Source organism: Salvelinus namaycush, chromosome 35 (assembly GCF_016432855.1).
Source record: "Salvelinus namaycush isolate Seneca chromosome 35, SaNama_1.0, whole genome shotgun sequence".
In the NCBI taxonomy this organism is placed as follows: domain Eukaryota; kingdom Metazoa; phylum Chordata; class Actinopteri; order Salmoniformes; family Salmonidae; genus Salvelinus; species Salvelinus namaycush.
The window spans coordinates 21,996,195-22,012,332 of record NC_052341.1 but is presented as its reverse complement, the minus strand read 5'-3'; the positions used below and the strand labels follow the sequence as shown (position 1 = coordinate 22,012,332).

Genomic DNA, 16,138 nt, shown 5'->3' with positions numbered 1-16,138 from the left:
TCAACCAATAGCAGCGGAGAATCGGTAGACGCGCACCCTGCTTGCAAGCCTGGACCGGAGCGACCGTCCTCACTGTCTCCGTACAGATTAGCGAGTTAAACTCGGAAAGGAAAGGTAGGAGTGAGACGTGAATTTATCGGTTGACGGTTGTTGAAGGGTTTGGGAGGGCTATGGCATTATAGGGATTCAAGTCATGGAAAGTGATGGGCTACATCTCAAAATTAGTAATAGGTATTTTTATTGTAGGACTATGATGGACATTGTTTCATATTACTACTATGATCAGCACAATTGGAACTGTTTAAAGCAATGCCAGCTTTGCCACTACATCCATTGATCAAGGAAGGGGTCACATTGGATGCATGACAGTCTTGTAACAAACAGTGGCTTCCTCTCCATCATCTTAGTTTAGGCTAATAACTGATCTGAAAACAGGAGAATGTTCACTACAGTAGGACTTTGCTATCACCTGTCCAGTTCTTTCAGATCACTGAAGATGAAGGAAGAGAGAGGAATACATCTTAGAATAGTGCACCTGGGGCACTAAACTGTCACTGGGAGGCGTGAAAAGGACTAGTTATTAGACCTAGTAACATATCATTACCATCTCTGTTGTGGTGTTACCAACAGGTTGCATCACAAGAACAGATAGAGATGGGAGAAGGCCGGCAGTGCTATCTAGATACCATAACATTCCACACTCCCTCATACCACAGCGTTACATTCCACAAAGAAATACACAAGACAGGGAAGATACAAGCCTATAAAAATACTGCAATGACTAAGTGTGTGTATGTGCATGTATGCATGTATGTATTTGTCCTGTCAATGGTCTGTTCATTATTATACAGTAATTGCAGAGGAACGGTGTGTGGAGCCTGTCTGGTCTGTTTCTGCGTGGTTTATCTTCACACACACTCATCATAATCACTTAATCCTCTGGTACAGAGGCCTATAAACTATTCTGTTCCTACAGGGTCTGGATGTCACAAACAAAGTCTGCTGAAAAGAGCAATGAGGAGTGTGTGTGTGCATTTGCGTCACAACGCAGTGCTAGCATTTTGTGAGGCGCAGCACCCAGACTCAGAGCCTATGATTACTTTCCAAAGATCAGAGAAACAAAATGGTACAAAATAAATTACATTTAGACTATTTTTGCCTCCATATTACCTGGAAAGATGTTTTATTTTTCAACGGAATGATAAAACAAATCTAACACCAACAGTTGTTCAGTATTTTCTTTTTTGTTGTTGTTGAGAACTGAGACAAAAATAAAAGATTGTTTTATTCAAACACCTCATCTCAGTTTCAAAACTGTATAACTTAACTCACAGTCCAGTATGACATTACAATATAACTGACTGAATACCAGGGAATGTCCTGACTGTCAACTTGCTTGGGACGGAGAACAGGGCATAAACCTAATATTTCGTAAGTGTATGTTCACTTACATCAGACCAGTCAAGATTCAACACATCTTCAAACTATAAAAGGTTCTTAAACGAAAATCTGTGCATTTAAAAGGTTGTTTAAAAAGGCAGCACAAATCCATGTAAAACATTAGTTACCAGTAAAAGTCTTCTCTGCAGTCCTTCTGACTATAGTGCAATAGCTATAACATAGAAACCCGACCCCTCTCTTACACAAGAGGTAGATAAAAACAGCTTGCATGATAAAATAAGCAGTTAATAAACTATGGGAAGCAACTTTTTTCAACAAACATCAACACAAATGTTACCATAGATAAGACGCACTCAGGAAATAAATGACAGTTGTTTCAGCTGGTATTCGTCTTGTCATTCACTAGGGAACTGTGTTAATAAAGTAAGTATTTTTTATGCTATTAAATTGAACAAATTCAACAAAAGTGGCATCTACATTATGGTATCAAATGGTATGTTCCACAGACCTGAATCCAAATGTTACTGGAGGGACAGTAAAAGACACATTCAGGAAGAAAGACATACTTGGTTGCGTCCAAATGGCACCCTATTCCTTATATAGTGCACTTCTTTTGGCTAGACAAAGAGGAAGAGCTCCAGGTCTTTAGCATGGAGGTGTTGGGCCAGGTTCTGTATACGACACAGACGGACCTTTTCGGAGTCGCCTGCGTTGTACACCCTGAACACGTGATACCTCTCCTTCTCCCTCAGAGCAAAGTCCAGCTCGTTGGCTGAGAGGTGGATGAACGCTCTGTCCTTCTTCACCGTTGACTTCACCTCCACAAACACCTCTCTTACTACCATCCCTCGCTTCTTCTTCTCTTGGTTCTCCTCTTTTTCCTCCCCCTCTCCTGACTCCCCCTCCTGGGTGAGGTTGAAAATGAGTTTGAAGTCATAGGGCTGGCCGCTCTCTCCGCACTGGTTGTACCAGGTGACCAGGCTGGGCCCCCCGGGGGCCTGGCTGTCTCGCCAGTGACAGAGGAAGGAGAAGACCAGCTTCTCGCCCCACTCCCCGATGGCCACTGTGTCCCTCTGATCGTCAGAAAACAGTACCTATAGAACACACATAGAAATACACCTTTTAAAAAGGTGCACTCAGCAATAGGACTTCCTGCTTATAGAAATCAATAAAAACATCTGCAAAAAGGAGCACTTTTTGTTGATGATTTCGAAAAAGCAGGATGAGCCTCTTACTGTGCTTATAAATCATCATATGTGTCTGATCAGTCACTCACCGTGGAAGGTCTCTGGCATTCAAGCTGCAGGTCCTCGAGGAGGGCCTGAGGATGCTGAGGTTTAGCCCAAACAGGTGAGTCCAGGGCCAGGGGAGGACGCTGGCTAGCCCCCTGGAACACACTGGAGACCACCCCCTCTGGAATGGTGGTACTGAAGCTGGGAGAGGGGGAAGGAGGTCAGTACAGGTGCATAGTCACTTCACCCCCACCTACATGTACAAATGACCTCAACTAACCTGTACTCTCACACACTGACTCGGTACCGGTGCCCCCAGTACAAAGCCTCGTTATTGTTATTCTTATGGTGTTACTTTTTATTATTACTTATTTTAGTCTACTTGGTAAATATTTTTCTTTACTCTTCTTGAACTGCACAGTTGGTTAAGGGCTTGTAAAGTAAGCATTTCACGGTAAAGTCTACACTTGTTGTATTCGGCGCAAGTGACAAATAAAGTTGATTTGATTAAAGCCGGGACGAGAGACTGAAAAACAGCTTCTATCTGAAGGCCATCAGACTGTTATAGTCACCACTAGCCGGCCTCCGCCCAGTACCCTGCCCTGAACTTAAATTACTGTTCATAGGCCGGCTACAACCCGGTTACTCAACCCTGCACCTTAGAGGCTGCTGCCTATGCACATAAACATGGAACACTGGTCACTTTAATAATGTTAACATATCATTTACCCACTTCATATGTACACTATATATACAAAAGTATGTGGACACCCCTTCAAATTAGTGGATTCGGCTATTTCAGCCACATCCGTTGCTGACAGGTGTATAAAATCGAGCGCACAGCCATGCAATCTCCGTAGACAAACATTGGCAGTAGAATGTCCTTACTGAAGAGCTTAGTAACTTTCATCGTGGCACTGTCATAGGATGCCAACTTTCTAACAAGTCAGTTCGTCAAATCTCTTCCCTGCTAGAGCTGCACCAGTCAACTGTAAGTGGAAACGTCTAGGAGCAACAACGGCTCAGCCGTGAAGTGGTAGGCCACACAAGCTCACAGAATGGGAATGCTGAGTGCAGAAGCACGTAAAAATCATCTGTCCTCGGTTGCAACACTCACTACCGAGTTCCAAACTGCCTCTGGAAGCAACGTCAGTACAAGAACTGTTCGTCGGGAGCTTCATGAAATGGGTTTCCATGGCCGAGCAGCCGCACACAAGCCTAAGATCACCATGCACAATGCCAACATCGTCTGGAGTGGTGTAAAGCTCGCCGCCATTGCACTCTGGAGCATTGGAAACGCGTTCTCTGGAGTGATGAATCACGCTTGACCATCTGGCAGTCCGACGGATGAATCTGGGTTTGGCGGATGCCAGGAGAACGCTACCTACCCCAAAGTATAGGGCCAACTGTAAAGTTTGGTGGATGAGGAATAATGGTCTGGGGCTGTTTTTCATGGTTCAGGCCCCTTAGTTCCAGTGAAGAGAAATCTTAACACTACAGCATCCAATGACATTCTAGACGATTCTGTGCTTCCAACTTTGTATCAACAGTTTGGGGAAGGCCCTTTCCTGTTTCAGCATGACAATGCCCTCGTGCACAAAGCGAGGTCCATACAGAAATGGTCTGTCAAGATCGGTGTGGAAGAACTTGACTGGCCTGCACAGAGCCCTGACCTCAAACCCATCGAACACCTTTGGGATGAATTGGAACACCGACTGCGAGCCAGGCCTAATGTCCCAACATCAGTGCCCGACCTCACTGGAAGCAAGTCCCTTCAGAAATGTTCCAACATCTAGTGGAATGCCTTCCCAAAGGAGTGGAGGCTGTTATAGTAGCAAAAGGGGGCACCAACTACATATGAAAGCCCATGATTTTGCAATGACATGTTTGACGAACAGGTCTCCACATACGTTTGGTCATGTAGTGTTGCAAGTAACATTTAAAAGACGCCATATAATGGACTACCGCAAAAAACTAAATGTTCAGAGTGTACAAGCTGCAGTCCGGGGATGGGTCTTACGGTTGCTGCGTGTGTCCACTGGTCTTGTCTGGTCTGTGCTGGTCTGGGCCTCCTGCAGTGTGCTGGCTGGCTCTGTGAGTGTTGGGCCTATCTCCTCCAGACTCTCTACCTGCCACAGCTCTGTCTGCGTTCTGCTCTGCTTCCACTGCTGCATCCTGACTGGGCTCTGTGTGTAGCAAAACAACCAGGAGAGGAGAGAATTACAATACTGTTCCATACTGCTTACAAGCATATGATCAAAAACATGTATCAATCGACAAATCAACCAATCACCTAATCATATACCATCATAAACACCTAAATAAACGCCATAATAAGGACAAAGAGGGTCTGACCTATGGTACCCAGATGGTTGGGATGGTGCTCCGCTGTGCCATCGCGGGCGCTCTGACTCTGGACACCCTCTCTCCCTGCATCCATCTCCCTCTCTGGGTCTCTCTCTCTGGGGCTGTAGTTGGAGATGGAGCTGGGGCCATGGCTGGGGCTGTCTTTGGGTTCAGCCGGAGGGGGCCACATCTTCAACACCGCCTCCACTGGTCCTGCTGTCTGCTGGCGCTCTGAGAGGGTACGATCATACAGGATTATGGGTACACACTATATTCACACACACACACACACACACACACACACACACACACACACACACACACACACACACACACACACACACACACACACACACACACACACACACACACACACACACACACACACACACACACACACACGAGACAACTCTCAGTACCTGTGCGACTGGCTGCTGTGTTGGAGAGGGAGGCGCGGGGAGGCCAACACATTAGGGTCTGCTCTCCATCCTCCTGCCCAGGACGGAACTCATCTTCTGGGGTTGAGACAACCGGTGATGCAACTGGAATTGGAGGAGAGGAGTTTTAACAAGAAATATCTGCAGTTTACTTCCATAACTTCAGTCATTATATTCTGATGAGTGTAGTCAGATTGGTCAGTGCAAGACACACTACCTGGTATTGGCTGTACAGGTAGTACAGGTTGAGGGACCTCCCATGCCTCCTCTTCACTGGGCAGTTCTCCTGGGCACTCCTTCTGAAGGAACCTCTTTAGAGCTGCATTGTCCGTCAGTGATGTCATCAGACCACTCAGGAAGTGCACCAGCTCCTTCCTGTGACTGCTCTCGAAGCTGAAGAGCTTCACCAGCTCTCTGAAGAAACACACAGTCAGGAGTTATTTACCAACACACACACATACCTACCTGCGCACACACACAAACATACACATGCGCGCGCACACCTGCAGATGTCGAGCCTGGCTGAGAGGTGGTCTTTCTGGATGTAGAGTTCCTTGTTGTCCTTCAGTAGACATATGACATCCTCCATCTCTACCACGGGATCCTCCTCATCACTCACAGACAGCAGGTACCGCGTGTACAGCATACCTACCTGCACACAAACACAGGTTCTGAGGTGAGGTTCCTACCTGTTTAAAAGGTGTGGTTCTCAGCTAAAGTTCTGAAGTGAGGTTCTAATGTAAGGTTCTAAGGCTCTAATATGAGTTTCTCAGATTAGGTTCCACGGTAAGGTACGGTGAGTTCTAAGGTGAGGTTGTACTATACCTGTCCGTAGGTGAGCTGTCTAATGGTCTGTTGGATGTTGTTCTTCTTTAGTTCCCAGTAGAGTTCTTGCAGGTCCTCGTGGTGGTAGAGGAACCTCTGGATATAGGGAACCACAGACCGCACCAGGCGCTGCATGGAGGGGCAGGGTCTGTAGTTCTCTGTCTGTGCCTCAGTACTGACACATTGGGACAGGAAGCGTAAGCCACAGATCTCCAGGAACAGATTCCTATCCTCCTCACTGAACCACCCCGCACTGACAGACCAACCTGGGGAGAGAGAGTCAGATATACAGATCCACAGCTTCTCCATGTACTTTCCCTATTAAGTCACATTGTTGACTTTTGCAGCGTTATGTCCAGTACCTTGGGATGGTCCAGTCTTGGTCCTGGGTGCTGGCCTCTTCTCTGGGAGGGGCAGGTTGAGCAGACACACCTGTTTGTGGGCCTTAAAGATCTTCTCCAGGTCTTTGCTGTCTGGTATCATGGGTCTGTGGGCTAGAGTCACCCAGCTGTTGTCCTTAGTGGGAAACACCCTCTTATCCAGCAACATCCCTGAATATCGGAGGACAATAAGAATGTACATGTTACTAAAACCAGTCCAATAAGGAACTGGCGTGTGTGTGTGTGTTGTTCCTCACCCTTCAGTGTAGAACAGTATCTGGGGTTGATGCTTAGGTTGTGCTCCTGCTCTCCCTGTCCAGGGGTTTTACACTTGTCAGCTGAAGAGAGACAGACCCAGAGAGATCGTTATTTCGACAGGAAATAACAGACACAACAGAGAGTTATTCAGACTGGGTTCAGGTAGAAGGGCATTATATAACTTCCATGAAAGGACCGTGACTCAGGAGAGGGAGAGAGACTCACCCAGCCTGGCGTAGAGTTTGGACACATCTCGGAGTACATCTACAGTAGGTAGAGGACAGGAGTTACACACCAGCTCCAGTAGAACCACATACTGCAGCATGGATGGGGAGCGCTCCACGTTTAACAACTACAGTAAGAAAACACAACACAGTGTTGCTTAAGAAAATATACTCAAAGGAGAAAGAACAGCATCTAATTGGTGTGTCATCTAAACCCTCCAACCGACGAACGATATATCTCTGTTTATTGTTTTTATGGTATACATTGAGAATACCAAACATTAGGAACTCCTAATATTGATTTGACCCCCCCTGCTTTCCCCCCTCAGAACAGCCTCAATTCGTCAGGGCATGGACTCTACAAGGTGTCGAAAGATACCACAGGAATGTTGGCTCATTTGACTCCAATGCTGCCCACTGTTGTGTCAGGTTGGCTGGATGTCCTTTCAGTGGTGGACCATTCTCGATACACACGGGAACCTGTTGAGCGTGAAAAACCCAGCAGCGTTGCAGTTCTAGACACAAACCGGTGCGCCTGGCACCTATTACCATACCCCGTTCAAAGGCATTTAAATCTTTTGTCTTGCCCATTCACACTCTGAATGGCACACATACACAATCCATGTCTCATTTGTCTCCAGGCTTAAAAATCCTGAAGTGGATTCACCTGGTCAGTCTGTCATGGAAAAAGCAGGTGTTCTTAATGTTTTGTATACTCAGCGTATTTCTAGTTGTCTAGTCGTTATGAATCATCCAGAGTCTTGATATTAGATACAGTCTATAAATAGACAACATGTACAATACATTTCCATGTCAGCTGAGAACTCTGGACAGTGAATTTATCAGATGATACAAAATCTGTAATCTGAAAATGAAAAAGGCACATATACGGTTCTTTGGTTGAAGTGCCATATATATCAAAAGGTATGACATACCAATAATCCCTGGGTTAAACCAGGAGTTTGAGTGGTTCCATACCCGTTTGAAGAGGTCCGTCATGTCGTCCAGTTTGCTGTAGAAGGGGGCCAGGACTCTGGGTTCCTGTACCGTACTGTCAGCCCCGCGGGTCAGCTCCCGGTAGCGGACAAACATCTCGGTGGGGTCGCTCCAACACACCTCCTTCAGGTGGTAGAACCTACCGGAACACCAGTCTCCGTTCCTGGAGGGACACGGCCAACACACACATGGGTTAGAGGTCACGGCTGTGGTATACCTGTTGTATTCGCTGAACATGGCTGGTGTGTTACATGGGAGTGGTTAGAGGTGAGAGGTCACGGGTTGGGGTTAGGGAGGTGACCGACCTGTTGTACTCTATGAAGACGGCCGGTGTATGTTGGAACAGCTCCTTGAGGCTGGTCTGAGAACAGTTCTTGTGCAGGAAGGAGTACACACTGTGGACGTGCTGCACAGTTGAGCTAAAGTCTGACCCCTCCTCTTCCTGCTTCTCCTGCCCCTCTGGACCATTAGCTGAGCATGTTTTTACACACCACTTCTTCAGGTAGCCAATCAGCTCCTCCACAGTGACGCTGTTCTTCATTCCTACAGGAAAAAAGAGGAGCCGGATTAAGGATGCCTCTGTGATTTGTAGTTTTTGTTATTGTAGTCCTTACACTCAGACACTTTCTTACCTAGAGTCCTGGTGAACTCGCTGGGGGTCATGTCAATATAGCTGACGTGAGTCCCCAGTAGATTGTGTACCTCAGGTGAGTACAGGTAGACTGAGTTAGGACACAGATACTCCACCTTTCTCCCTCCCTCTGCACCTGCCTGCAGACAATAGGCCGGCACCCAGGGAAGGCAGGACAGGAAATGGAAAAAGGAGGACTTGGTGCTCTTGATTAGCCGGCCCTCGCTGTCAATCACCTGGGCTGTGAGATACTGAGAGTACCGGTCACTGATAAAAGTAGGAGATAGGGAGAGAGAAAGAACTAAATGAGTATGTTATAATCAGAATCGGAATGAATGTCCAGTAGCTGTTTAGAGGAAAACTGGATAATATGAATTAACAAATGTTTGAAAGAGATGAGTGCAATGTGATAATGCTCAGTATCACATCCCTATATGACTCAGTAGACATGGATGGTATGAGAAGACCATCACTACTAGCTAAAGTAGCTTCTACTCCACAGGCCAATGGCCTACATTGTTATATTACAGTATTAAACCATGACAACCATGAGAATTCAGTTCTGTCCAGTCCTTTAAATGTGCATGCAATTCTCTTCATTAAATAGAGCACTTCCACTTCCTACCCTGCAAACTTGGATTTTCAATTATTATAAGGAAGCACACAGACACAAGAATGCGGGGATAGGAGTGAGGATACAAGTGAGTAATCTTCAGATTGAGAACAAGACCAGATAGATCTCCCAAAAGTTAACTCCCCCACACACAGCAGGGATTGGGCTGGATTAGGCCGTCTCGGTGGCAGACTGCAGGGATTATAATCTGGGAGTGTGGAGGCCTGTAAACCCAGCTCCTCAAAAGAGGGCCAATAATCCAGTGAGTTGTCGGGGGAGTGTGGGTTATCATATTGTATAAGAGTGTGTGAACAGGTTTGTCATACTTTGAGTGAGTGCAGAGGTTTGTGTGTGTGTGTATGTATTAGAGGTTGACCGATTATGATTTTTCAACGCCGATAACGATTATTGGAGGACCAAAAAAAGCAGATACCGATTAAAATCGGCCGATTTTCATAAATATATTATATATATATATATAATAATGACAATTACAACAATACTGAATGAACAATGAACACTTATTTTAACTTAATATAATACATAAATAAAATCAATTTAGTCTCAAATAAATAATGAAACATGTTCAATTTGGTTTAAATAATGCAAGAACACAGTGTTGAAGAAGAAAGTAAAAGTGCAATATGTGCCATGTAAGAAAGCTAACGTTTAAGTTCCTTGCTCAGAACATGAGAACATATGAAAGCTGGTGGTTCCTTATAACATGAGTCTTCAATATTCCCAGGTAAGAAGTTTTAGGTTGTAGTTATTATAGGAACCACATATTACAGGAACCACATTGATTATATGCAACGCAGGACAAGCTAGTTAACCTAGTAAAATCATCAACCATGTGTAGTTAACTATTGATTATGTTTAGATTGATAGTTTTTTCATAAGATAAGTTTAATGCAAGCTAGCAACTTACCTTGGCTCCTTGCAGCCACCAGGTCCTTTTGATACTGCACTAGCGTAACAGGTGGTCAGCCTGCCACGCAGTCTCCTCGTTTATCGCAATGTAATCGGCCATAATCGGCGTCCAAAAAGGCCGATTACCGATTGTTATGAAAACTTGAAATCGGCCCTAATTAATCGTCCATTAAATCGGTCAACCTCTAATATGTATATATGGTGTGTAGACAGTGGAGGAGAGGAGTTGGTTACCCAGTGTCCCAGTTGGTCTCCAGTAGCTCCAGCAGGGCTCGTCTCTGCTCCATGAGGACAGGGGCAGGCAGCTGTGCCGTGACCAGAGAGAGGAGCTCCTCGCTGGGGTAGTCATCCAGCACACACCCCTCCTCTGGTCCTCCGGCCCTGCCTGCTCTACCCGGCCACAACTCACTCTCCACCGCCCAGGGACTGGAGGCCTGGGAGAGAGGGGAGGATGAAGGGGAGGGGGGGTAGAGTGAGGAGGAATGGCAAGGAGAGAGAAGAACAATGACAGGGGATAGAGGGAAAGAAGAAAGAGTCAATCTCAGATGTGTGGACCTGTGAGTGACTCGGCCAAAACATCGCATTAGTAGAAATCAAGACTCTTCTCAGGGCAGAACTTACACAGCAGGTTAAGAAAATTAACGTTGCCGGTTAGGAGAATTAGATTAAGGTTAGCTAAAATGCTAAAACTGTCCCCAACGCGAACATATCTAGCTACAACCAGGTCTGCCATGAGAACAGTCTGGGTTTTCACTAACGCGATGCTGCCCAAAACCGAGGAGGTGAAATCAAATAGTATTGGTCACGTACACATATTTTGCAGACGTGATTGCAGGTGCAGTGAAATGCTTTAGTTTCTAGCTCCAACAGAGCAGAAATGCCTAACAATACACATAAATCCCCCACAAAAAAAGAAGAAATTAAGAATACTGTAAAAATTAACCCCCCCCCCCCCAAAAAAAATAAAAAGAATACTGCAAAGTTCTCTAGGAGCTAGAGTCAGGTAGGCCATGTTTGTCGGTGCCATCTTGGTAGATAGTTGTGTTTGGGAGGCCGGGTTGTACTTAAGACAACATAATTAAATTGATTTCAGACATCACATAAGAGTGTTGAAGCCTTCAAATAACTCAGTCGAATACATCGACAATCCCTTTCCTCACCATGGTCTAAAACAGACCTTATTAATCCATCGCCTATGTGATATACCCCGGTCTTAAAGAGTTGTTCACATCAGTCACCTCTGAGATATGTCCACCCATTAAGTATGGGAAGATTAATCATGCCTGGGAAACAGTCCTATGTTATGTTAATCTCTAAGGCAGGGACGGGCTGGGACAAACGTGTGACACCAAATCAGCCCCGAGGACTGGAGTTGCCCATCCCTGCTCTAGGACATTCATAAGATGACTTTAGCCTTAGTCAATAGTCATTGCTGCTGATCATGACGGCATCCTATCCATACTATACTTTTGGCCAGAGCACTACGTGTGGAATCTGTTTATCATCCATAGACTAATCTAGCCTTAGTCCTTAGCCAGTCAGTGTGTGCGTTTGTGAATGTGTTTCTCATACTTTGGGTGTGTGCAGACAGCGGAGGAGAGGAGTTGGTTACCCAGTGGATAGAGCATAAACAGTGTAATGTTTATGGTCTATCCTGTTGCCTAGTCATTTTATCCCTACCTATATGCACACATCTCTCTCTCTCCTAAGTAAGCATTTCACTGTTAGTCTACACCTGTTGCTTATGTGACAAATACAATTTGATTTGAAACAGGAACTCTGATGCACAAGTAAATACCACAGAGTTTATGGTGGATTCTAACCACTCAAAGTCACCAGTCAATACGGTGTCTGATAAAACAGATCAAAGCATTTGAACTTTTACATCCTCTGTTTATATGGGTCAAACATACATATGCCTATTTCCGTCCTCCCTCCTCACCAGCTCTTTAGAAGTTAGAGTGATTCTCTCTTTCCTCAGTATGAGTCTCTCTCTGACTCCCAGCCTGATGAACAGATCTCTCCATCCCTCCACGTCTCCATCTGTCTCCACATAACAACCACTCAGCAACACCCAGTCCACACCTGGAGAAAGGGAGGGAGAGGGAGAGAGAGAGAGAGCAAGAGATAATGAGTGATGTGTAGCTTTAGCTTATGGACTAATGTGATTGTAAATTCAGCCAAGCGAGGGAGCAGAAACAGAGGAAGAGTACAGAGAAAGAGGCTCGTGGTTAGGAACAGGATGAACAGAGGAAAGTGAGGGATGAGAAAGAAGTGGTTAGTCTCTCTCCCTTTAGAGGGAGGTCAAGCATGCAGATCCACTCTGTTACATAACTAATGACACACACAGCTCCCCTCTTCACAGCATTTCATGCCTTCTTTCACCCTCACAATTGAGGCTGCTATACACACACGCACAAACTCTCTCACAAAGGGGGTTGCTAAACACACACACACACACACACACACACACACACACACACACACACACACACACACACACACACACACACACACACACACACACACACACACACACACACACACACACACTCCAGTGCACTGTCCAAAATTTCACCAGACGACGTGGACCAAGCCATGTTTGTTCTGGGGACAGTCACAAAGGGCAAGGTTTACTTCTGGGAACAATATCCCATTGTATTTAGTCATGCAGTAGTATTTGGGCCAGTTCAACAGTTCTCTACAAACACTTTCCTTAACTGCTAGCTGACTGGTATTTACTTATAAATGGTAACATTTTGAGAATTCTATTGTGATGACCTAATAATTACAGTGTGTGTGTACCTGGTAGTTTGTTGGGCAGGTCCATATTGCCGTAGTGTGTAGAGAAGTGTACTTTGTGGTCAGCAGGGCAGAGCAGTCCCCTTGTGGTCAGTACCGGTACTACAGTGTCTGGGTGAGTGTACTCCTGAGGGGAGGAGTGCTGCTTGATGAACACTAGGTAGCTCACCACTGCTTCCACCGGCTTGGACTGGAGAAGAGAGAGAGCGAGAGAGAGACAGAGACGGAGAGGGGGAGGGAGAGATGGAGAGAGAGAGAGGTCATGAGCAGATAAGCTCCTGCATTTTTCAGCATGTTTTAAATAAAATATAGATTTAGAGTCAGATAAACTGAGATTTTTTGGCAGGGACACATTCAGGATGCTACCCTCTACAACATAACCTTCACTCCATATCAAAACTCCAAACCTACAACCTGATTTTGGATGGAATTACCTTCATACCACCAAGGATTTTTATTCCCAAGCTAAACAGCAAATGCTCTGGCAAACAAACAGAAACCTGAAAACACCATCCAACCTGGAACTGAGTGAGAAATGTCTAGTCTGAAGCTATCTTTTATTTTCAAAAGGCAAGAAAATACATGACAATGATATATTTGACTTTATAAGGACTGAATGATAAGTGAAGGCACACAGCTGCATGTGAGCTCTCACATGTTTTTTTACAATAAGATCGTTTTGGAGGTTGATAAACTTGGATTTTTCAGCAGGGATATATACAGGGTGTTACCCTTCACAGCATAAACTTCGCTCCAGATCAACATTTCTTGTTTACTCTACCGTGGGACTGACTCTGACTCTCTATTGTTCACAAAGACCTTTGGCCCCCCATCCTATTCTAACCACCTCTGGCCGGCTTTGCCAGGTGTGATTACGACCTCTGAGGGTTTAGAGCCTGAGGTAGTCACCTCATACAAGTACTTGGGAGTATGGCTAGACGGTACACTGTCCTTCTCTCAGCACATATGAAAGCTGCAGGCTAAAGTTAAATCTAGACTTGGTTTCCTCTATCGTAATCGCTCCTCTTTCACCCCAGCTACCACACTAACCCTGATTCAGATGACCATCCTACCCATGCTAGATTACGGAGACATCATTTATAGATCAGCAGGTAAGGGTGTTCTCGAGCGGCTAGATGTTCTTTACCATTCGGCCATCAGATTTCCCACCAATGCTCCTTATAGGACACATCACTGCACTCTATACTCCTCTGTAAACTGGTCATCTCTGTATACCCGTCACAAGACCCACTGGTTGATGCTTATTTATAAAACCCTCTTAGGCCTCACTCCCCCCATCTGAGATATCTACTGAAGCCCTCATCCTCCACATACAACACCTGTTCTGCCAGTCACATTCTGTTAAAGGTCCCCAAAGCACAGGGTCGCTCCTCTTTTCAATTCGCTGCAGCTAGGGACTGGAACGAGCTGCAACTAACATTCAAACTGGACAGTTTTCATTCAAAGACTCAATCATGGACACTCTTACTGACAGTTGTGGCTGCTTTGCATGATGTATTGTTGTCTCTACCTTCTTGCCCTTTGTGCTGTTGTCTGTGCCCAACAATGTTTGTATCCTGTTTTGTGCTGCTACCATGTTGTGTTTCTACCATGTTGTTGTCATGTTGTGTTGCTACCATGCTGTGTTGTCATGTGTTGCTGCCATGCTATGTTGTCGTCTTAGGTCTCTCTATATGTAGTGTTGTGTTGTCTCTCTTGTCGTGATGTGTGTGTTGTCCTATATTTTAATTTATTAAAATGTTTAATCCCAGTCCCCGCAGGAGGCCTTTTGCCTTTTGGTAGGCCGTCATTGTAAATAATAATTTGTTCTTAACTGACTTGCCTAGTCAAATAAAGGTTAAACTAAAAAACAATTAAAGAGGAAGGGATAGTGGATGATAAGATGCTCTTTGTGCACTTAAGAACAAATATAGAAATCAATTATCAATTTATATAGAACAATGGATGTCTCTGTGTGTGTGTGTTACCTTCCATGTGTTGTTCTTCAGGGCAGGGTATATGTGTTTCTCAAGCAGTTGCTGTGGCTCTAGCTCGTGGACTCCCAGCCTCCTGAGCAGCTCTCGGATCTGCTGGCTCTCCAGTGGTTCCACACAGGAAAGCAGAGACGGGTGGACCACACACACATCCCTGTACAGTGCTCCATATACACCTAGAGGAGAGGAGGGAGAGAGTGGAACTATATCAAACATAGGTTAAAATTGGCGATGCAGAAGAAATGGCTTAATTAAGAAGCAGTAGCACTCTTACGGAGTAGAGGCACCAAACAAGTTTAGAGGAAGGAGACTTACATCACAGCATGGAAATCTATTAATTATAGACACGCTTAAAGTAGGGCCGGGACGATACCAGTATCGCAATCTTTTTTCCTTGGCAAAAATGAAAACACGAAGCAGCCCAAACTCTTTGGTCCTTGAGTTGTATGTATGTAAAATATTGTGTGCTATAGCTTGGAAAATAAATAAATGTGACTCTGAATGACGACATAATGATGTTTGTTTCCAACATTAGGGCTGTTTTCCTAAAGAAGTTAAACCCGTTTCAAGTTTTGTTTCCTTGCCGCGATACTAACGAGTATCGCGATACTGGTATCGTCCTGGCCCTGCTCTAAAGCTGCTTTTGGGTTATTTTTGTCAATGTGCTGACGCACACCAATGCTGTTGTAATACCACCTCTGTGCCTCTCTGTGTGTGCGTAAGGACATGTGGGGAAGAGAACACACCACTCTTGACGTCAAGCTCTCGTGCCCTTACAGGGGGGGGGGGTGAGTAGTCTTTGATGGAACAATCTGATTCAGCTTCTATTTTCAAACCTACTACCACAAATATCTCTTACACTTACAACCCTGAATATACCACCAGCTGGTTATGTTTCTGGGTAGACTTTGAAAAAATTATAAAGAATGGTCTATTTTCCCAAGTGAACTACACTGAACAAAAATATAAAACACGTAAAGTGTTGGTCCCATGTTTAATTAGGTGAAATAAAAGATCCCAGAAATGTTTCCATACGCATAAAAAGCTTATTTTTCTAAAATGTTGCCAT

The 16,138-nt window shown here is 45.0% G+C and overlaps 1 protein-coding gene across 4 annotated transcripts in view; it reads right to left on the bottom strand.

Annotated features, from left to right (window-relative positions):
- Positions 1 to 1,152: 1,152 nt before the first annotated feature.
- The window catches only part of wu:fj29h11 (protein NO VEIN), a 50,580-nt gene continuing 35,594 nt past the window's right edge, over positions 1,153 to 16,138 (bottom strand). For all 4 annotated transcript variants that reach the window (XM_038975058.1, XM_038975060.1, XM_038975059.1 and 1 more), the window contains 18 exons: positions 15,064 to 15,245; positions 13,079 to 13,265; positions 12,216 to 12,358; positions 10,508 to 10,707; positions 8,732 to 8,997; positions 8,405 to 8,642; positions 8,082 to 8,262; positions 7,105 to 7,231; positions 6,879 to 6,959; positions 6,604 to 6,792; positions 6,242 to 6,507; positions 5,920 to 6,068; positions 5,634 to 5,830; positions 5,399 to 5,521; positions 4,989 to 5,210; positions 4,654 to 4,819; positions 2,678 to 2,834; positions 1,153 to 2,495 (listed from right to left, as the gene is read on the bottom strand). In XM_038975058.1, coding sequence (XP_038830986.1) covers positions 2,019 to 2,495; positions 2,678 to 2,834; positions 4,654 to 4,819; positions 4,989 to 5,210; positions 5,399 to 5,521; positions 5,634 to 5,830; positions 5,920 to 6,068; positions 6,242 to 6,507; positions 6,604 to 6,792; positions 6,879 to 6,959; positions 7,105 to 7,231; positions 8,082 to 8,262; positions 8,405 to 8,642; positions 8,732 to 8,997; positions 10,508 to 10,707; positions 12,216 to 12,358; positions 13,079 to 13,265; positions 15,064 to 15,245 — 3,551 coding nt within the window. In that variant the 3' untranslated portion in view covers positions 1,153 to 2,018. The remainder of the gene's footprint in view (positions 2,496 to 2,677; positions 2,835 to 4,653; positions 4,820 to 4,988; positions 5,211 to 5,398; positions 5,522 to 5,633; positions 5,831 to 5,919; positions 6,069 to 6,241; positions 6,508 to 6,603; positions 6,793 to 6,878; positions 6,960 to 7,104; positions 7,232 to 8,081; positions 8,263 to 8,404; positions 8,643 to 8,731; positions 8,998 to 10,507; positions 10,708 to 12,215; positions 12,359 to 13,078; positions 13,266 to 15,063; positions 15,246 to 16,138) is intronic.